The 23,111-nt window shown below is 41.6% G+C and overlaps 1 protein-coding gene across 1 annotated transcript; it reads left to right on the top strand.

Moving 5' to 3' along the window:
- The first annotated feature begins 1,249 nt into the window (after nt 1-1,249).
- LOC131562368 (cytochrome P450 2J6-like) lies at nt 1,250-10,449 on the top strand. Its single transcript, XM_058812032.1, has 9 exons — nt 1,250-1,459; nt 2,782-2,944; nt 4,054-4,203; nt 5,241-5,401; nt 6,398-6,574; nt 8,032-8,173; nt 8,369-8,556; nt 8,959-9,100; nt 10,186-10,449. The coding sequence occupies exons 1-9, from the start codon at nt 1,289-1,291 to the stop codon at nt 10,362-10,364; spliced, it is 1,473 nt and encodes a 490-aa protein (XP_058668015.1). The 5' UTR covers nt 1,250-1,288; the 3' UTR covers nt 10,365-10,449.
- The last annotated feature ends 12,662 nt before the right edge of the window (nt 10,450-23,111 follow it).

Genomic DNA, 23,111 nt, shown 5'->3' with positions numbered 1-23,111 from the left:
CTTGTGTGTACCCACAGAAGCTGCAAATGGAGGTCTATCACTGAGTCACATCACTTTCTTCATGCTGCCAGCTTTGCAAAACACCACGTTTATGCCTGCGTTGGAGGGCACAGCAGTTTCTTGTTGAGACTTGAACTCATTTTTGGTGAAGACACTTTGGCTTTGCAATGCAAGATTGAATCCTTTGGTTGCTGGCACACAGAGCTTTTCCCCTGTCTGTGCTTCAAACTCAGTGTGAATCCCTTCATTATCAGAGGACAGATTTTTAAGGTGTCCTGTAAACTTATTGAGAACTAGTAATAATGGCCAGGATTCTGAAACTGACTAAAAAAGTAGAAAATAAATCAAGGTATGTGAAGCTTTCAATTAGGTTACATTTAAAAAATATATATAAAGAATTGAAATTTCATATTTAGTTTATTTTTGAATATGAAAACTGTAATGTTGTGATTTTAAAAATTACTTCATTGTAACGTGAGTTTTTAAGCACCATGTCATTAGTGCTTACTTGGGAAAATGCTTATTTTTTCCATTTATGGGGAAAAAAATTTGAACGCTCAAGGCCAATTTTTCAGAAATCACATGTAGCAATCTCATCCTCTAATTACATCTTTAGTCTGTAGCTACACTTCTTTTTGCCTGTGTAAACTGTGTGTGTTGGCAGGCAAATTTGAATTTACAACCACATTTAAATAATGCTTGTGACTAAAATGCCTGGAATATCTTATCTATTGTAAGTATATATATTCATATATCCCATACCATATATCCAATCTAACCTATTGTAAATATATACTCTATGCTATTGTAATTACATTCTACATAACTGTGTGGTCTCACCTAAATGTAACACTCTTAATCCCAATTAAGTCACTGTAAGGCAAATCACTAAGTATGTTTTTAAAGTTCCCAAAGCTGATGAAACTTATGTGAGCAAGGGCTCTCAGCTGGTGTCACTCCAGCACAGACCTCCCAACAGACACCAGCAGTTCCCTGACACAAGCTTCAGGAAAAACACCTTGAGTACAAGTGATTCCCCATTCTGATACTGAGGCTTGCTGAGAGCAGAGAGAGGAGCTTTTGACCAGGGCTCAGTTTGACACATCTCAGTATGGTGCAGGAAAAGGGCAGGCATTGATGAAGAGGGAGGGACAGAGGGAGGGAAAAGGAGCTGAAACTTTGTAGAACTCAGTCTGCAGAAAAAACTGGTGGAACAAGAAGCAAGATTAATTTTTCCCAGCTCCAGTACCTCCTTTTTGATAGAGACAGCTGGCAAATTACCTTAGAAATGCTGTCTATAACTCAAGGTTTTATAGTCCTGATCATTTTTTTGTTAATTGTTGAGTTTTTCAGGCTGCAAAAAGCTTGCAAGCAATTCCCTCCTGGACCAACTCCTCTCCCATTGCTTGGAAACTTGGTGCACTTGAACTTTCAGTTTCATCGGGATCTTCTGATGGAGGTATTTCTTTTAATATGCTCTTAATTCGTTATTTTTAGCCATGACTTTAAAAATTGTGATTAATTGAAGATTTTAAGTCTGTGAAAGTTACAGACAAAGTGTGGATAGATAAAGAGCACTTGATTCCTACATTTGAGTCACCTTCTTATGTGGAATATGTCTTCACAAGAAAGTTAATGCCCTTAGAAATCAAGTTAACTTGGGGACAAAGTTTATGACTTGTTATTAAAGTTGAAAAAAACCAACAATCTAAAAGATGCTTCTGCACTGCTAAGTGTGAAGCTGTATTCACTACAGTGATAGCTATATCTGCTATCCCTACATGATACTTTTTAAAATTCTCACTGGCATTGCCTAATTTGATCACAAAATTGGTAATATGGTGCATGCATGCTTGTCGTACAGGAAGGGCATTTACTCTCCATCTTCCTACAGCTCCTGGAAACTGTTTGTTGTTAGTGACAGCTGCAGTCATTCCTCTAATGGTTTGCAGGTGATCTTTAGTTCAGGTGGATGCCTGAGAGCACACAAGGGCCAATGAGTGCAGAGCAGATTCAGGCTGTGACGCTCCAGCAGGGAGAGGAAAGCCACAATCTAAATAAATATGAGGAAAAGCAAGTGTCTGGTGTGATCAACTGGATGTAATTTTCATGGCACCTTAGACACCGTCTGCCACCTTTTCTGTATCATTGTGGGTGTGCTGGAGCAGGGTCCATACTTGTACAAAGCTTTTTTCATGCATGGTTGGAGTTCCTCTGCCATACACCCATCCCTGCTTGGACACCTCTGCTGTGTCCAATGGTAAGTGCTTTCCTCAGTACTGTGAGGAAACCCTGGACTCAAATGCAGCCCACTGGCACTTCCTGGCTGTTGGTTAATTTCTGTGTTCATGTCCTCTCCTGGAGCACACAGATGGCACAGGTTTTATCAGCTTACTTCATTTTGCAAAGGCAGGACTTGCTGGAGGCACAGAGCCCCAGGGTGGTGTAGAGTGTGGCTGTTCAATTAACAAGGTACAAAATGTTGGGGTTGGAGGATGCAACACAAAGTACAGCAATATAAAGTACAAAGTTTTCTTTCTTTTGCTGCAGAGTTGCTGCAGAATGTGCTTTGAAAAGAAAATAACTTCCCCCTGGGGTAAATAAAATTGGCTGCTGAAAGCTTTATTCTCAGCAAAACAACTGCTTCTAGCTACAATTATGTGCATGGGGATGATGTTTTCAGCACAAAACTGTCCACTGGGTTGGTGAATAGCAGGTGCAGTTTGAGATCTCTATATGGGGATTCATCTGTTCTTTTTCTGACACCTTTTCCACTTACAGCTGGCAAAAACTCATGGTAACATGTACACTCTGTGGTTTGGGTGGGTCCCAGTGATTATACTGAATGGATTTCAAGCAGTGAAGGATGGCATGACCACACACCCTGAAGATGTTTCTGGCAGGCTGGTGTCACCTTTCTTCAGAGCATTGGCCAAAGGAAAAGGTGAGATTTTCCTGCCACTAATAGTGTAAAGGAATGTTGAATTGAAAACTATTCTGCCTTGTTAGACTCTGCCCTCCCATTCAGAATGATCTTCAAGTCCTCCACTGGCTTTTTGAGAATATCTTACTGTTTGCCATGGTGCCTTTTGCATTGAGCTTTCCCTAGCCTAGGAAACACTCCAGGTTGTTTCTACATGACCTTCATGCTGTATTCAAGGTGTTTGTATGTGATCCAACCCAGAACCCAGCAATCTTGCCCTAATCACAGACTAATCCATTGTGGTACACATGATTTTGCTGTACAGCACGTGAATGCAATGCCTGTTTGGTAACTGCATACATTATGGTTGCCAAACACTTTTCATCATGAACAAGAGACCTATAAATCCCTACTTCAGAATTCACATTTCTGTACTTGCAGACACCCCCAAACATTTTGTGAATGCTTTTTGATTGTGAGAGTGCCTGCAACACAGGAAAACTCACTTCTTATGGTATTCCAGCAGTTTGCAGTAATTTTTTCCTGTCCCTGCAGTTGCTAGACCAAAGCAGACACAGATTGTTTAAAGCTGGTTGAAGCCTCACCTCCAGAGAAGCAGTTCAGGGCTCTTCAGGTGGCCAGGAGTGCAATCTGACACTTAAAGGAGTGTTATCTCCTCCAGGGTAGAAACAGAGCCCAAATGTCACTTATCTTTCACCTTCATCACCTCAACCTACAATCATCACATTAATTGATCTAGATCTCCAAAAACATACCCTGCCCTGAACTCTACTCTGTGGAAATTCATTGAGTTATCCTTGTCTTGAGAATGATTACTTGAGTATGGCTAAAGCAGATTTCATAAAAAGGCACCTTAAGGTGTTTCAGAGTTTTTTAAGACATCAAGAAATGGCACAGTCAGAAAATCCTTAGATCGCTCTTTCCAATGATTATGTTCAATGTTAAGAACATGCGGTCTGGTTATAGTTTGGATATGATTTTTTTGTTACCAATAATTTCAACTAAAGATACTTGTATTCCCTGATTTATTGCATGTATTTTATCATATATGTTTAAATGAATGGTTCCATGTCTGTGGCAAATACTGACATGCCAGGGAACACCCTCAGGTATTATACTTGCAAGTGGTCGCTCCTGGAAGCAGCAGAGGCGTTTTGGAATAATGACTCTACGCAATTTGGGAATGGGGAAAAAAGGCCTGGAGCATCGAGTGCAAGAGGAGGCCTCTCACCTGGTGGAGTTTTTTGGGAACCTCAAAGGTATTTTACCTGCTAAGAAACCAGGTGCTTTTCAGTCTGGATGTGGATCCATATCTTCAGTATGCAAACCTACCTTCTAGGGGATATATCCAAACTTACCAAAGCACAAGAGCAGATAGAGCCTAGAATCACAAGTATTTCCTTCTTATATAGCTCTTCATGCATCTAGTGAACCTGGAAACTTCTGAAATTCCACTTCCATAGGTGGATAATTTGTCTGTGATATATTGTGCAATGACACAATGCTGCTGAACTGCACAGCCAAGCCATGCCTGCCATGGGTATCTGAACAGTATTGCAGAGCTTAGTAATTTCCTTAAATTTCAATGACATTGGATGCCCTGCATATTTTAATGTCTATCTGGCTAAGTAACTACTGGCAAGAGAAACAAAGTAGGAGGTGAGAGGGAACTTCAGTGGATTATCACATTAATCCTAGAGTCCATTACAGGATTATTTCTATCCAAATCACTTTTTATGAATATCTGTTTCATAGCTTTAGAAAAAAAACAGATGGAGATATGATTTACTGCTCACAGCTGAGACTGTAATAGTTTCATTATATTTACTTTGCAGTTCCTGTCTCTTTGTCTTTTTAAACCTTCCTAGATTCCTCCAGGTTTTCCTTGTAATTAATTTTTTTATATTTTTGAACATGTCTGTCACTGAGTTCCCTTAGTTCATCTCCAGTGCCACTACTTCTTTCTGACATTCTCTCCTCACAGCTGAAGACAGCAGATTTGATATGATACCCTAGAACTGATCTTAGCTGTACAACATTATTTCACAGGAAGGGCTGTGAAATTGTTTTGGAGCTAACAGTTAAGAGTTTAGAGGAAACAGTTCAACAGTGTTCTTTATTTTAAGACTATGTTTTATTTTCCTTAATTTGTGTTAGTGCCACATCTCTGTCCTCATTCACACCCTAGCAGGATAAAGAGAACATTTTATTAAATCTTTAATACCATCAAGTCCTATCAGTATAAGGATCATCTGAAAAAAACACTGAGAGTGAATTCCAATTACTGTGTTTGCAGGGAGACCTGTGGATCCTTCTTTCCCTCTTTTCCATTCTATTTCAAATGTAATTTGTGCTGTGGTGTTTGGATATCACTTCTCTGATGAGGACAAAACCTTCCATGAACTGATCCATGCTACAGAGAAAATATTCAAGTTTGCAGGCAGCTTTGTTCATCAGGTGAGTAAATCATATGCTGGGGGTTTTTTTCTAAAATAGGTAGAAAGTGAAAGCACAGATACAAAAATGTGTCTTCACTAAATACAGAGCAACAGGCAAATGTTGGCTGAGAGCTAAGAAGTGTCCTTTGAGACTAATGAAAAAGGCAAACAGGATCTTAGGGTATTTCCACCACTATTTTCCTTTTAGATCCAGTGAAGTGTTACAGCAGGTTCTGAAGTATAATCATCTGTGAGACACATTCTAGGGTCTTGGACATCTTTTGTTGTGATTCTGAAGAGAAACAAAGGTGGAGAAGTGGTAATGAAGTAACCTACAAACTGTCACTTAAAATTAGAGAGACTTTGCTTGTTGGGTCTGAAAGAGCGAGGAGAGGAGATAGAACTCCTCTTTGCTGGGCAGGGTGGAATGGCAGATGCTGCACAGACAGAAATATCCAAGGCAGAGGACAGGACTTAGAGCTGACAAATGTGTGTGTAAATACAAGCAGCAGGCTGAGGATGCAATACTGTTAGCCATGAGAACAATTATTGCTCCTTAGCAGTCATGAAGACTCTGAATAGGAAAACTAAATTAGCCCTTATCTTAGAGTGATACCCAGACCATAATTCCTTTTGTGAGCTCCAAAAATTCCAGCAGTTACTTGAGGCTGCAGACCTGTTAATCTTATCAGCCCCATGGTGTCCAGAAAGGATGTCCTTACATTTTGAGTGTGTGGGAGCTGGGGTCTACAGCTGTGCAGGAGTGGGGTCATATAGTGATCTTCATTAGCCAAGTAAACTTAGAGGCATGAGCAGAGTGTTGTCAGAATTGCTTTGATCCCTGGAATTGTATCAAATTTCTATTAAAGCTTTCCCACATGACAGCAAAAATCTGCCCAAAGCAATGTTAATTTGTTTATTCCACTATCAACACTTCTGGACAGGACAATTCAGCCTTTTGGTGAATTGTCAGTGACAGAGAATCCATGGCACCTCCTGTGTGTCCCTCCTGCAGATGTACGAAATCCTGCCCTGGCTGCTGTGTCGCCTCCCTGGGCCTCATAAGAAGGTGTTGGCTTGCTATGATGTCCTGAGTTCTTTTGCAAGGAAGGAAATCAGAAGACATGTAGAGAGAGGGATACCAGCTGAACCACAGGATTTCATTGACTTTTACCTGGCTGAGATTGAGAAAGTAAGTGTTCATTCTGGCTGATAACGCTGTTATGAAGTATAAGGTCAAACAGACCATTAAATCACTCAGTGTGACCCTTCCACCATAGCTTCGTACATTTCATAAGCTTCTTAACATGAATACAATATCTTGGCACTTACCAACTCACAAGTCTCAGAAAGGCATTAAGTTTTGTATTTTGGTAAGATGAATGAATTACCTGCAAGTATGACAGGGGGTGAACCCATGAGTTCTTATCTGCTTTCCATAAATATCCATGAGTATACTTCAAACCTGTAATAAATATGAGACAGTTTATTCCTGTAGGCTACATAACTTTGGTAGACTACCTCATCTTCTAGAGCAAGGCTTATGTTTACAGTGGGATTAAATACACATGCACAAATCACTGCCCTGAAATAGCAGGCATGCTTCTTTGGGATCCAGTGTGTGTGCTCCAGCACTGGCTGTCCTTGTGCCACATAACTGTCTGTTTTCTCCCTTGGCAGGCAATCATTATTCCTGTGTTACCTCTAACTTCCCCACTGTTTGGGGCATGGCTGGCTTGGCCCCTATATTCAAACTGGACAGCCTAGAAAACAATGTCACAAACAATGCCATAATCAGCATTAATCTTCTTCCCTGCCCAGGCTATTATTTTCCATAGTAGGAAGTGACTGAGCCAGAGAAGCTCTGCCAAGAGCACTTTGGTTTCCACTTCAAACTTTTCAGGAGGTGAAAGAAGCATCTCTTTCCTAGGGTAGATGAAGTTTATGTAGTTTCTACCTCTGATCATAAGCTTTCAGCTAGTCAGGCTGCTGTGTCCTCACAGTGTTGGCTCATGGGCTCTGAAAGGAGCTGATGCACCATCTTACAGAGCATCTTAGAGGCAAAGATGCAGCTTTCTCTGGTGTCAGTGGTGAAATTTATTGCCATCTGTTTGTTTGAAAATGTTTTTGCCTAATGTATTTTCTCTAGCTGTGTTTTTATTTTACTCCCTTATTACTTAGAAGGAAATACATGGGTACTAGTTACCTATCAGTTCACATTTATCCTGAACTGAGAAAAGAAATTGCTCTCAAAATGGTCTGTTGAAATCCTTTTATTCAGATATGTTTTCCTTTGGCATTTGCTGGCACCATGAGATACCAAGGCCAAGGAATGACATGTTGTAAGGCACTTGCTGATAAGTGCACTTAGGCCAACTGCAAACTTGCTTTGAAGTATTTGTGATTAGGTCATCAAGCACAGAATTGCTTTTTTGGTAATGAAAGAATAATCCACCTCATGAAAGACAGCAATGCAGACTTACTGTGCCTATTTGGGAAACTATTAAACTCTTAGTATGCATCAAAGCTGTTATTTTGACTATTCTTTGTGCACATGCCAGCTGTGGAAGTCTCACAGTTCTCACACAGAGGGCATACGGGAAAACAAAATTTTCAGGCTTTAACTTCAACTTTTATCATCCTCTACAGTCTAAAGAGGGGGCCAAGTCCAAGTATGATGAAGAGAATTTGGTATATGTCATAAATGATCTTTTCCTTGGTGGATCAGAGACTTCAAGCACTACATTGTACTGGGGACTGCTCTATATGGTGGTGAATCCAGACATCCAAGGTGAGAGTGGTGAGGTTTTCCTGTTTATTTCTATTATCCTATACTAAACTCAGGCATTAAATAATACTAGATCACAGGGTATGAACCTAACGTACGATGTTGAAATAATACACTTTTCTGTTGCTCCAAGAAAAGTGACCAGCTAAAGTATTTTATGCATTTTTCTGCTCTGAAATGGTGAATATTTCTCCACAGAGAAAGTGCAGAAGGAGCTGGATGCTGTTCTGGGTCCTTCCCAGTTAATTTGTTATGAGGATCGGAGAAAACTGCCCTACACAAACGCTGTGGTTCATGAGATCCAGCGCTTCAGCAACATCGTCTTTGTTGGCGTCCCCAGACTGTGTGTGAGGAACACAACTCTGCTGGGATTCCCTGTCAAAAAGGTACAGAAACAATTTCAGCTTCTGTTCTTTCTTCAGCAGAGAGGCATTTCAGTTTTGTAACCAGTGTTCCATCTATAAACTACTCTCCATTAAACTCAGGAATGTGGTGCCTGGGGAAGAGTTACTATCTGTGGCTTCAGGAATGAAAGAAGTCTTTTACTTGGCATGAAGGTGCTCACACAGCTGATAAGGCCAGGGAAGCCTCAAATTCCTGCCCATCACAACTGCAGAAACCAGCCCTGCTTGGCAGGGGATGGACTAAGAGGAGAAACTGGTTTGCCAAAGCACTGGTTAAGACATCCCTGCCCAGCTTGGCACTCGCCCAAATGCCACCAAGCAACAGTTTTATCCATCAGGCTTAAACTGGCACTAGGAACTGAAACAACAGTTTCTTCTTTGCAGGGCACCATTGTTATACCAAATATAGCATCTGTTCTGTATGACCCTGAGCAGTGGGAGACACCTCGGCAGTTCAACCCTGGCCATTTTCTGGACAAAGAAGGAAACTTTGTACCTCGAGAGGCTTTCTTACCATTCTCAGCAGGTAAATGCATTGACAGTTTGAACCGACCCAGCAGATGAGATGATGGATAAAGTATGAGATCATGGTATTTCCTCAGATAACATCTTCTTTCTCTGCTGTTTGCTGCTTTTAAAGAACACTCCTGGCTTGTTTCTGCCAAAGGAGAGGCTTCTGTGCTGTCAGACCCCAAACTGTTCATAGGACACTGGTGGGAATCCCACTCAAACTCCCGAAGCTCTCAGGCTGGCTGCATGCTGCAGTGATACACAAGTTTTGTCTGTAGTATTCTTTATACCTAGCTATTTTCCTGAGATGTAATTTGTCCTGTGTGTACTGGAATTATTGCAATCCCTTTTAAAGAAACAAGCCGAAAGAAAAGCAGAAGGCATCCTGATAACCACAGGATTAAGTTCTTATTTACAGAACTGAAAATCCAGTTGCAAAAGAAGGAAACAAGGTAACGATGAACAGACAGTAATCATACCTAGCAGTAAAGCTCCTGCTGAGTTTTTAGTTTGCTGATGGTCACTTAAATGTCCACACAGAAGTGGTTTCTTAATTCAAATAGCTTTTCCTTTCCTTATATTTGTCTGCTATCTGTAAATGTGTATGTAATATTTACCTTTTCTGCTCCCACCATTGGTGTCAAGGAATGGGAATCCTGGGAAATGAACAGTAGGACTCATGCTTTGCCTATAAAATGACCAAGCCTCTGTTCAACTGCAAATGCCGCTACTAAGTAATTTTGCTCTGCTGATGTTAACTCACTAAAGCATGTGCAAACACCTGGCAGATTTTTTTTGTGTGTGGTCCTGAAGTTCAATATCTTCTGTAAACTCAAATAGTTTTTTTCTGTCAGGTCAGAAAGAAATTATGTTGGCACCTCATGGGTTTTCATTGATATTTTAATTTTGTGTTTCCTAACCTAGGACATTTGATGGGATCTTTTTGAAAGGGAATTCTCATCGTTTCAGTTCTGTGGCTTTCACGCATTTCTCCTTGAACAAAAAACAAAACCCACCTCTGCTTTCAACAGGAGTGAACTAAGTGATTATGAAACTGAAAAATTCCTAGACACTCAGTGTCCTTTCCTGTTCCCTCTGCAGGGCACCGGGTGTGTTTGGGGGAGCACCTGGCCAGGACCGAGCTGTTCATTTTCTTTGCCAGCCTGCTGCGGGCGTTCACCTTCCGCCTGCCCGAGGGCGTGACCCGGGTCAGCACGGAGCCCGTCATGGGGGGCACCCTGCAGCCCCAGCCCTACAGGCTCTGTGCCATCCCACGCTAGGCTGCAGCAGGAGACTCCCACCTTTACCTCTGTCATCCGTAATAATACGGTTTAGGTTTTGAAATCAGGTTGCAGTTATCTGTTCCAGGGAAATATGTGCAATTGGGTGTGTTACTTTTTAAACTACTGTGATTGCTTCACTTAAAGTGAGTTCATGTCACAGAACTGCAGAACTGCTGCTTTGTTTTATATTTGCAGGATAGCAAGAGTGTGTGAATCCAGAAAGCCTAAAATATTTAATTTTGATGGACATGAAAGAGCTGCCTAACATTATATGGTGCTCAGCTCTGCTAAGTTGTGGTACAGGAAAGCACTGGCCAGTTGTCTGCCACCCAGATCCTCTGCTGATGTTATTCTTGTGCTTTTCTTTCTCTTTCATGATGAGCCTCTCCTGGGTAGCAATATTAGTGCCACAGCCATAAGCAGGACAAATGCTAAACTCCAGGGAAGCTATTTACCCTGGCAAAAGGAAAAAGCAGACGCTGGAGACAAAGACAGCCTTGTGTACAAGTTGGTAGATTCTGCATCCATCCAGAAATTAAAGCAAGGGTTGATTTTTTTTCACTTCTGTTCAAATAAGTTGTTTGGGGAACTGTTTTATTTCAAAGGCCAAGGCAAAACTGTCCCTGTGGAGGCCTCATGGAACGACCCAGTGAATCATTGGTGTGTAGTGGGGGAACCTGACATCTATGGGATTACATTTTGAAAAAAAGAAATTATCTGTTGCACCGACATTTGGGGAAACTATTTCTGTATTTGAGGAAGTTTAGAAACTCTTGGACAAACAGGAGGTGAAAGAACAGGTAATTTTTGCTGTCTCTCTGGCAGGTGACAAATGCAACAAAAAGGGAGATGGGTCAAAAGAGCCAGAGGAGGTTGCACTGCACATGCTGTGTTGGTAATCTGAGCCTCATCACAGGATTTGTACTAAACATCTCTTTCTGTTCAAGAAGCACTTGGATATATCTTCAGCAGGAAAATTACTTTAGGGTTGTTTAATAACAGTACAGTTTTTAGCATTTGTACTGTTCTCACAAACTTTTCTAAGGCAGCTGCAATCATGTGCTGTCAGAACATGAGACTGGCTGAACTTTCACCTGACACACCATGGCTGTGTTTGAGTTCTATAAAAGAATTAAAATAGTTTCATATTAATCTTCATCTTGAACATTTATTGTCATTATTATGTCACACTCTTATATTTTCCATTTGAATAACTTCATCCTACTTTCAGACAGTGCCCTGACCAAATGCCTGCTGAGACATAACTTGGGAAACTAGAAAAAAATTATCATCTAATCAATTGTAATTCTGGAGCATGAGCTAAAATGCACTACATGCTATTCACTTCCCTTTGATTAAAAGTTTTGCCTCTGGTACATTTTAAAGCTTAATTCATTCATTTGCCGAATGCCTTCAGGTGAGAAAAATGCACTGCGAACAGGAAATCTGATTTTCTTCAGTACTAAAATGAAATTTCATGTTTAAAAAAGACAGATAATATGCTAGTTGAATTGGTGTTACACACACTTCCTTTACCATTTGTCATCGTGTGTAAGATCTGCATTTAAGTCCATGCTGTAAGGGCAGCCTTGAACTGGGAACAGCGGGTAACCCAAGACGAGGAAATCCCTCCCCATAAAATCCTTGTGCTGAAATGTTGTTATCTTCTCACTTCTTTTTTGTCTTCATTATATTTATATTATTATCTCCATGATATTTATAATTGTGAAATGTTACATTAATAACATTTGCAGCTGAATTAAACTGAAAGTAACAAGAAACTTGATGGTCACATAAGAACAAATTCATGGATATTTGTAGACAGTTGAGTTTCAACATGTGTAAAATACAGTTGATGTACCTGCAAAAATCACTGTGAACTCAAATAGTCAGTGGAAGGGAGAGACAAAGAGAGGTGTAGGGCTGTATATGCCCTGCAGAATAAAACAAGGGCGACCTTTTGGAAGTAGAACAGTATAAGAAATACAAAGTAATGTTTACTTTGGGTGTTTGTTACAGTCAATGATATAAGCCAGGCAGATGAGACAAGCCTCATCACACAGAGATTGGAGCACAAAAGATGTCAAACAAGGGGTCTGAAGAACAGCTTTGCCATTTCACTAAAAACGTGACTAAGGCAGTTTGGTGTGTAAATCAAATGGTGGGAGTTATAAGCACCACGATTTGAATCAGCAAGTCATGTTGTTAGAGTTTTATTTAAAACTTGTACCTAGGAAAAGGTCAGCTCTTTAACCTTTTTCCAATATGCATGGGCAAGTTTCATTTCACCCTTGTCCCCCAGTTCTTTGAGTTGTCTCTCCAGACTGAAATCACACTGTTAGAAATGGTTCTCATTTGTTGAGGTGAATTACACCTTACTTTTAACTCATAGCCAGAGGGCAAATCTTACAAAGCCAAGAGTTTTTGCTTGTTGATTTGGGGTTTTTGGGGGGTTTTTGCTTGTTTGTTGTTGTGGGTTTTTGTTGAGTCCAAACCAATTCACAGTCACGATTTATGGAAGAACAGTAAGGGCTGAGTTTATGATTCTGTGGGTGTGAAGGGAGTATAGCAAGAACCCAATGCACAGGCAGCTAGCCAGTGGCAGGAAGCTTGTTCAGGGCAAGAAACACCAGTCAGAAGATGGAATGCAGCTTTATTTAGGAGTCCAAGTACCCCAAAACATTACTCACATTATTGGCTGCATCGTACACAAAGTTCCTGGCTGACTGCAGACTAATTAAAGACAGCATGCAGGATTTGGGTGGCCCACCACTGAACATCATAAGAGGTAAGGTCCATGTAACTCACTTATCAGTGTAACCATTAACAAACTGCCAATTTTTATATCTTCATTTATCCTTCTGATAGGGCAGCCTTTTTCATCTCATTCAGAGAGCTCAAGTTTAAATGTTTACATGTACATCTGGCAGGAGAAGGGAGATGAGGTAGCTAGTTCTTAAAAAGATGTTGTACCACAGCCTCAGAGGGAACTCTACTTTCAGAGCACCTCCTGGCATCTAGATCCTCCTCCTTTACTGTGTTCAATGCCACGGCCAGCTTTGTGTTGGCCATTTTGTAACATTCTGTATGTGTGTGGAAAATTAATTTCAATTAGTCTCAGTAAAAATCACAGCCACATCTAGAAACTCACTGAACGAGGTAAGATATATTTGCAGGGGTGGTACAAAGGGATCTAGCATTAGGCTTGACTTGATTTACCATCCTCACTGGTGATTAAGAAGAGTTGAAGAATAGAACATGCTTTAGAATGTGCCATTTTTAAATTATTCTAAACTCCTTGCAGAACTCTTCGAGAAAAAAAAAGGGTTTATGGGTCTGACTGAACATAAAAATGAAGACACAATGTAGAAAATAATTCATAGAATAAAGCATAGACAAACGTGGGCACAATAAAACACAGGAAAAATAGTCCTAAATTATCTGGGTCATTCTCCAGGATGCTCTGAGGAGCCACTATAAATCTGTATGAATGATATGTTAAGGTGATTTCACAGAGCTCATATTAGCTGGAGAAAATCAATGGCTTTATATGCACGTGGAAACATATCTTAGAGAAATGAATAAAAAATTGTGGGTTTCACTATGCTTCAGAGACATCCACAGGAAATAAAGCAATCAGATTTAAAAAACACAGCAGCTATGAACCCTATCTTTCAGATTGAATCAAAAGGCTTTAAAATTTCTTCTTCCTCTTCCTCCATGTACTGAGGGGAATCATTTAGATGAAATTTCCATTCAAAATAGCTTTTACAATATCTCCCTCAGGGAAAGAGGGAAGTCTCAGTAGGAGCTGAGAGACTACATTGTGCTAGGTGAGAAATAGCTGGTGGGAAAGTGTCATATATTAAACAAATTTCATCTCAGCAGCCCCTGCCCTGCTGAAGGTTCCAGAAAAGAACAATTACAAGGAGTGCAGCAAAATGGTAGGCAGAAGAAAAACCTCTTTTCTACTGCTGGAGTAAAAGGAGTTCAGCTTATGTCCTGATAAGCATAGAGGATAGACAGGGAGCAGCAAGGAGTCAGGGGAGCATTTGGCAGCTCCCATTTTAATTTCCCCAGCAGCAGTGTCACAGCTATGCTGAGAAAAGGAGATCAGAATCCCCAAGCCAGCTCCTCTCCCCACCACTGGAAAGAGGCTGTGCTGGCTTCAGATAGCACCATAGCCAACATCACAACTGCAGGAAGTTATACAGCTTGGGTATTTAAAGTAGATAGCAGATAAATGGTAAAATAATCTAAAGATGCCATGTAAATAAGGGGTATTATATGTGGAGTAATTTAGGAGAGACTTCTAAGTCTCAGAGGCAATGGTGCTTTAGCATGTATTTCTAAATGCTGCTAATTAGTGTCCTGAAACAGAACCATCATCATCGTGTCAAAACACAATCTCTTAGAAAGGTTAAGCAGTAGATCTTACAGCCAAAATGTACCTTGGATACTTCAATGAGTTGAGATCTTCACAGGAAAGTTTTCAGTTGTCAGGAACTTGTATGTTTTGCATATTCTTTGGTAAAGCAGGAACACACAATTGCTGCTTTTTCTGGTGTCAGCAAGAGCTCTGTCCTGCAGGATGGCACGGGAGGACAGTGGTGGGGAAATGAGATTCTATGAACTTGTCCTAAAGCTTTCACTGATATAAGAAAACCCCATGAAGTGTTCTGAATTCAGCATATCTCCAAAAGAAACATCTGCCATTGAAAAACTCCCAGCTTGATCTTTTGCCATCATTCAAATCTTTTTAATGCTGCCTATGAGACAGGGTGCTTTTTCAGACATAAGGAGATAGAAACTTATAAGACACTACTACTTTCTACTGCTCTTCACATTTACTTGGTTTGGAAAATCAGAGATTCTGCAAACTATTGTTTGCTGAAGTCATCTGGAGTTGATGACTGTGTATGTTGTAATGTTGGCTGTACTCTAAACTCACCCCTCTCTTGCCTGAAGATTAAAGGCAATGCCAGCTCTGCAATATGACAAAGACAACCTGGTCTGGGTCCTCCACGTCCTCTTTTTGGCAGGAACAGAAACCACAGCCACCACTTTGCACTGGGCACTGCTCCATATTTTGACTTATTCCAGAAAAGATGGGAGACTAATGATGTCACATGGAAAACTGCTTGAATTGTGCTTTCTCAGAGAACACACCAAGGTCAGCACAAAGGTAAACACTTGTAAAATGCATCCAGTTGGAAATTCATACTCTCTGTGAGCTGACAAACACACCTGATTTATTGAGCATCATGGGCTCACCCAAGCCCCTGAGCTTCATCTTGCTGGCTTTCAACTTGGCAGGAAGTACCCACTCTTTCTTTCTTTCTGTGAGAGGCAGGATGAATGCAGAGGGAGCTGGGCATGCAACGAGCCTGTGTGAGATAACTGGAGAGTACAGTGTGTCTGCAGCTGTGCTGTGGCACAACCAGTTCCCCAGGCCTCTCCCAGGGTGGTCCTGATGAAATAACCGTGCTGACAAATTGCACATTCACTGAGAGAGGGGAAACTCCCATCCTTAACATACAGCTGGGAGTCCCTTCCTTCCAGGCCACCACTGTCCTTCTCCAGTACAGCCTGTTCCAAGCAGTGGCAGACCCCCTGAATGTCCTTCCCATTCCTGATGCTGAAGAGTCTCAGAGAAAGGTTTTATCTGGGGGAGAAAACAGTACTGGCAACTCCTGAGCTTTTGAGAAGTATTTTGCAATGCTTCATTGTCTTTCATAATGTTTCTGAGGAATAACAAATTCAATAGATTTGTTTTCAGTCTTCCATAATGTTCTCCCATTATTATGTTTCTGCAGTCCTGAGCCATCCATACACTTTGTACCTGCAAAATCTCATTAGGGCATTAGCTGAGGATGTTTTAGTGCATTAGAAGGAAACAATCACCAGAGAATGTAATATAATTTCTGTGCAGGGTAGTTCTCTGTTTACTGTCACTGGAGTGGTTAACTGGGAATGTATTTGTGACAGCAGCAGCCCAGGGCTCTGTGCTGCAGCTAAAATGATCAGTGAGTCTGCCAAAAGGGGTGGTCCTGCCCACTTTTGTCCTTGGCCACATTCTCACTGCTCAGTGAGGCAGCAGCCAGCAGGTGAGTGTGTTCAGACTGCTGAGCCAGCAGAAGACTATTACTGCAACTAAAACTGAAAAGCTTTCCCCCAGATCAGCCAAATGAATCCAGGCACTTTAGAGCTCTGTGTTGCTGGATCTCACCCTGGTGAAAGGGAAAATGAGGGGATGGGACTCCTTGTTTTCATGGCATCTTGCTTACAGGTAGATAACAGGCTGACTATTGAAACTACATGAAACACCTTGTCCAGGATCACAGAGGAGATCTGCAGCACAGCAGGGAACTGAATCAGGTCTTTAAAGTCTGAGCCAATGTCCAGAGCAGGGCACCAGCCTTGTTCTCACTGTGAGAGCTGAAAAGGGACCCACCTCAGGTCACTTGATCCATTCTCCTGCTCCCTCAGCACAGTGGAAAGGACACACTCCATTGCTGCCCAGATGCCTTTGCCTGGGACTGGATGTGCTTCATTTCCTGGGCTGTCCAAGTGCTCCAAGGTGGCTGATACCTGTGGGAGTGAGGATCTGGGGGCTACAGGCTCTGGGGCTAGCAGGTCACAACTGAGTGAGGAGGGACAAGTGAACAGCAATGTTTTCAATGTTTTTGTGTCTGTTTTTGTTTTTCTCTGTATCTGCATTTCTTTGATACTCCTGAACATCCAGAGGGCCTCAAGGAAACTGCCTCCAAGACTGACACCTATTTCCTTAACCAGCTGTGGACACTGGAGTTCCAAACTCACCATGAAACACACTGGAAGGTATTGGTGCTTTGTACAGTTTCATTAATATTTCATCTGTAGACTCCTAACATATTCTTGGCTAGAATGTAAAAGCAGTTTTTTGCTCCTTCCTGGCTTCAGTCTGAACCATGAGCTCTCCAGGCAGAACTCAAGTCCTGTGTCTCCTTGATGGTCTTTAGAGAGGACTAGGATTGAGTGGAACAGGCCTGTAGTAACAGTTGGAAGTGGTGTAAAGTGCTGAACAATCACCTGGCCAAAAATAATCCATGAAGAATCCTGTTATTATGGCACAAGTTACAAAGAAGAATCAGCAAAACTCCTCAATGAGAAGCAGAAAGCAAAGTTTATTTGCTTAAGGACTTAATTCTGTAGCCCTTATTTTGGCAATACTGCTGGTTGTATCTTGGCACAACAAGGCCATGGGATGCCTCTTGGCAGTGGCCTGACTTGGCCAGTGCAGAACCACTTGAGCAGGTGAGACTGCAGCTCACAGAGGTGTTACTGCTCCAGGCCAGTCTTTGCTGTTGAGAAGAGGAATGAAGGAAAAAGGATGAAGCAAAGTGGTGTTACCTGTGGTGTTACGATACTGAAGGTCGTGTTGAGACAAAATTTCCTCTTCCCCAGAGTTCTGCTGGTTTTGGGAGTGTGTTGCAAGTGTCAGTAATCCCCAGAGCCACCACGCACTGCAAAACAACCAAGTGGATGGATTAAAGTCTTAATCCATTTAACTGCATAAATGAGCAGCTGCACAGACCTGCAGCCAGGTGACATTGTCTGTACTCTTTGGTAGGGTAGGGTATCAACACACTGCTTTTCTGGCTGGTTTTGGTTTTTGGTTTTGTTTTGTTTTTTTGTTTTGGTTTACAGTGTAGTAGTACATTAATATTATTACTGACAATCCTTAATATGGTCTACACACTGCATCTGCCAAGATGAGCCAAGAAGTATTCCTGCTCAGGATTCAGGCTATGCCCCCATCTCTGTCTGTCCTGAGAAATATACCAGTATTGATAAAGAAGCCTAAGCCTAGGACATGTATGAGACAAAATGCATTATTAAGGCTGCCTGTTTTCCTGTGTAAAAGAAAAAACAGGCTCTGCTGTTTCTTTGGTTACCAACTGGAATCCAGTTCAGGGATTGAGGCACTTGTTTCTTCTTCCCTTTCCACCTTACTTGGGCTATTAAAATAAAAGACTGGACTCCAATTGCTGTGAAAACCATAATTCAAATTACTGTCCCTAATGGAAAACAGCCATTGCTCCTAGCAAGTGATATCAACCAGGTGCCCATTCATATTTGCATGCATTTTCAGTATGGTCAGCATATTCCAGAATCCCTGGCTACCTCTTTGTTTCCAAAAATTGCAAAGGAGCAGGCCTGCATATGCATCTAGAGAGATGCAGTTCTGTTTTTAGATGTTCTGAGCTGAGCAACATATTACCAGTGGATTCTTAAGAGCAAGCTGGAGAAATCAACATGTGTTGAAACTGTGCTCAAACTCTTAACAGCTTAACAAATGCCACGTTTTCACCAGTTCCCTGAATATCCCTGGAGCAAAGAGATGCCTTTTCATCTTTGAAGTGTCCAGCATATATTATCCAAGTGCTGCAACTGCTCAGAAAAAGGTCATGTTTTATATATATAGTGACATAAATATGTATATAGTTGCATATGGTGCAGGGACAATCTTTATTCATTCCTCTGTTTTATACTTTAAAATTCCTAAAACATATGTTCAGAAATCCTTACCTCCTATTCCACACAGTCACAGGCTAGCAGATGTTGTTCCTATCTGAAATCACAAATCTTTGTGCAAGATAATGCTATCTCGTCTTCCCTCCCTCTGTGCAATTAAGTCTTTCTCAGCTACCCGGGTCAAAGAGCTTAAAATTGGTCTCTAATTTATAGTTGCCAGAGATTTGATTCGCAGAACTACTGAAAACTGAGTGGCAATCAGAAGGATCTGTAAGAGTTAAATACTTCTCAGGCTGTTCAGGGTACTCAACACATCTCCAAAGAGAAACTCCAGATCAATGACTGATTGAAAAGTTTACCCCACCGGCCTCAGCAGATCCTCCAGCACAGCAGTGAGTGAACATTACCATCTAATGGCTGCGCTTGCTAATTACAGCTATAATTCCTACTTTAATGGTGGAGGCTGGTCCTTGTGTAAGTACTGATGCACTGAAAAGGCTGTAGGATTGGAAAACAAATAAACACGGAAAGATAATAAAAGCAGAATTTATGATTTTGCAGTATCCATCAATCACCTCCGGTGGGCAAGGTGAATGGAAGAATCCTGCTAAAATGCTTCTGGCTAACGTGTCACAGTTGCTGCACTGATGGCCACACGCACTGCAGACACATGAAAAATGACCACCATAAATAATAATCCAATGCATTAGTAACTGTGAAAGCCTTTTAAGATTCTAATAGTGAAACATGATTCCGGCCTCTTTTTTTCCCTGACAGCAGGATGAAATTTCTCCCACCCTTCCCCTGCCAATGCCAAGGGTTGCACCAGTCCCAGATTTCTCCCCAGTCCTTCTCCATTTTGTTGCAGATGTCATCTGTGCCAGTGGGCATATCTAGAAGCAGCAGAGATAATTCAGGCTGAGGATTGAGAAAGTTAGGACTAGGGACAAAAATCCTGGAAGCCTGGGTCCAGGATGAAGCTTGCTGCTTCACTGAGCTCTTTATCAGAGGAAGAGGGGAAATACAGATCTATCCGTATGTGCTCATGACATAGACTCATTCTCCTTTTTTCCAGCACTGTTTTTTCTGTTGGAAGTTGCAATTTCCACAGTAGGTTCGATGAGAGGTTTACACAGCTGATACTCTCACACTGGAGCCTAAAACATCACACCTGATTCATTGTTTTCCTGTTAACCCTTTATGGGAGAAAGTGACAGATGAGAGATTCCCAAATTGTGCTGATTCTGCATTTTCCTGTAGGATGAAATCTTGCCCCCACTCATTCTAAAGGTGCTGGAAGAACAATCCCCCAGTTTGTTTCTTGATTCCTGCAGTCTCAGCTATTTGTGTAATCCCATGCAAATCAAGAGCTCAGTGTAACAAAGGGTCAGAGCCTACAAAAGAAGTTAATTATGCAGCTTGCTTTGTTTGTAGGCATGGATCTCTCTGTTCCCCTCCCTTCTGCCATCAAATGGATGTGCTTTTTGGATATTGCTTCACTACAGAGGCTGTTGTGTGCCAGAGCCTGCTCAGAGGATCCCAAACCATGTCAGAATTCCATGGCATCTCCTGGCCTCAGGTGAGCAAGGGCTTCCCTGTGATTGTATCAACACCTGGCAGGATTCCTCAGTGAGCTGTGGCATGGAGGGATTGTTCTTTGGCAAGGCACAGAGAGGAAGAAGAGCTCTAAAATGAACACTGAGCTCTGCCACAGCCAGCACTCACTGCTGTGCCCTTCTTTCTCAATAATGATCCCTCTGCAACCATTTCTATGAAGGCTTACCATGCCTACAGACCCTTGAATCTCCTGTAACAGCTCTCTTCAGAGAGACTTAACCTGACTTTACATATATAATATGCAGCATCAAATTTGCCATGGGGCCACAATCAGGTTTTTCCTCTTAGCTTGTGCCTTGGAGGGTTTCGTAATAACCCTGATTTCCTGTGTTAGATTGGGCTGCAAGAACCATCCAGAATAAACAGGACAAGCTGACATGAATGTGGCTTTGAGAACTACAGACAAGTGTTGACTTAAAATTTAGAAAGGAACAGGTCATTTGGAAAAGACTTCACTTAGAAACTTAAGAAAAATTGTATTTATGGGAATTTAAATCTGCCAGACCTGCAAGCTACCAGTGGAAAGCAGGCAATCCAAAAATGTATGGTAATGGTCATCCTTAACACAGTTCCCTACAAGATAATTTTAAAAATAATTAAGTGGCCGTGCATTTCCTTTAGTCAGACAAGTAACAGTTGTGGATCATTGCAATGGTTGGGCACAGTTCAGCTGTGAACATTCAGCCTGTAAGTGCTCTGTGAAGCCAAGATGTTCATGGCATTCCTCTGCTTGTACTTCCAGGTGCAGCTCCAGGACACTTTCCCATTATTGCTGAGACCCTCAGGCTCTTTGTTGATGAGAAGGCTGCTGGCAGAGACACACCTGCAGGATCTATGAACTCTTACTGAGGCTGAGATCAGGCACCACCAGAAGAGCCGGGTGCCTGCACAGCCACAGGACTTCATTGCTGCATGCCTGAATGAGATGTTAAAGGTAACTAGTAATTGTCTCTTAGGCAGCTGCTACATATTTCAAATGCTTCTAGTTAAAGTAATGCCAGCAGCACTCCTCCTTCCTCTCTTCCTTCCTGAGAGACTGTAGAGCTATTTCTTTCTTTGAATTCAACCTAAAACATAAAGAGAATGATGTTGTTCCATTCCAGACTGAAAGAAAACTTACTGTGTGTTGTCTCCCTGTTCTGCAAGATCATATTTTTTAACAGAACAACAAGGCTGCTGTCTTATCAGCTCCACCAACTCGGTATGGAGCCTGTGATGAAAAACAGATCTGTTGCTGGGAATTTGCTACACCATTAAAACAGTCTTAAATCTCACTGCCTGTGTCCTACCTGCAGGCAGAGGATGGTATGCTTTCTACATTCAGAGTGCAGTGATCACAGATCTCTTCAGAGCAGGCTCACACCCCTTCACTTTATGCTGAGAGCTCCATGATGGTGTATCTGGAAGCACAAGGTGGGAAATGTGTGTAGCTGCACTTAGATATGTTGTGTCCTTGCTCATGGCCCATGTCGATTCAGCTGCCCTGATCCTCCACTGTGAGGTGGCTTGGGGATTTCGAGTTTCTGCACAGAGTATGCACTTTAACAATTCTTGAATGCTCGTTATTAGTCCTTTTTTTAAAATTCAGAATGACTCCAAGAGGTGTCACATGCTGTCATTTGTCCATCCTGTGGAACTGAATACAAGGACTGAACAATCCTGCCTTATGCAAGAGCAGTTTTACAAGAGATGGTGTGTTACAGCAGCACGAGTGAGCCCAGGGTTTGTGGGGACCCAGGACACCACACTGCAAGGCTTCCCTGTCACTGAGGTCTCTTAATGCCACTAAGCTTTGGGTACAACCCTTAGAAAAGCAAAGTCAGGCATCATATCTTGTGTTTACATTTTGTCCCAGGCTGCAGAATTACCCAAAGGTGAGTTTGAACAGCTCACAAGGAGCTCTTCACTGGGAATAGGATGCCGGATATTATCTACATGCTATAATATGAACAAATTTGTTCTCAGTTTCCCTGTCTCATTGTAGAGATGTTACTTGTACCACTTTTCCATACAGGATTTCAAGAGTTAGGTCAGTGTATAAAGTAACAGTATAACAACCTTTGGCTTCTTTTAAACTGGTAGAAGCTAAGTATAAAACCCACAGAAATTTCAGAAAGACACTGCCTGTATATGCAATTTATTGTATTAGCAGAATACTTTAAATCTGTGTCCAACCTGATGTAAGTGGTCTTCCCAATAGATAAGACCTATGTGGCTTTGGGGGAAGAGGTCTTTGAGAAGATCAAGGTCCAAGTTCAGGGGTTTTGATCAGTGTGAAGCCTTCACTTCAGTGGGGTTTAGTGGTGTTCTTTTTTAAGTTTGATAACTGTAATTACTGCATCCTCTGGTGCTCTAAAATCAATCTTTAGGAGTGCCTAATAATTTCTAAATAAGCTATTAAGTAGAAGATAACAGAGCATGACCCTGTTTCTCACCTCATAATAATTACTTGGCACTTGCATTGGGCAATTTCAAGAGAGTGATTGATATCTGGGCAATTTAAGCCATTAGTTTTTGACTCTATGTAAAGGATCTTTGTATGAGTAGGTCTCCATAGTGATTTGTGTAACACATTATTTTTTAAATATTGTGGTAAACTGCTGGTCTTCA

This window comes from Ammospiza caudacuta, chromosome 11 (genome assembly GCF_027887145.1).
Source record: "Ammospiza caudacuta isolate bAmmCau1 chromosome 11, bAmmCau1.pri, whole genome shotgun sequence".
Classification (NCBI taxonomy): Eukaryota; Metazoa; Chordata; class Aves; order Passeriformes; family Passerellidae; genus Ammospiza; species Ammospiza caudacuta.
Note: the sequence above shows the minus strand (reverse complement) of the source record. Positions and strands in the feature narration are given on the sequence as shown.

What these genes read in the sequence shown, in the direction of transcription:
- LOC131562368 (XM_058812032.1), top strand. Translation starts at nt 1,289, where the DNA reads ATGCTGTCTATAACTCAAGGTTTTATAGTCCTGATCATTTTTTTGTTA. An exon ending in ACCTGGCTGAGATTGAGAAA is followed by an intron (nt 6,575 to 8,031) that starts GTAAGTGTTCAT and finishes CATCCTCTACAG; the next exon opens with TCTAAAGAGGGGGCCAAGTC. An exon ending in GGTGAATCCAGACATCCAAG is followed by an intron (nt 8,174 to 8,368) that starts GTGAGAGTGGTG and finishes ATTTCTCCACAG; the next exon opens with AGAAAGTGCAGAAGGAGCTG.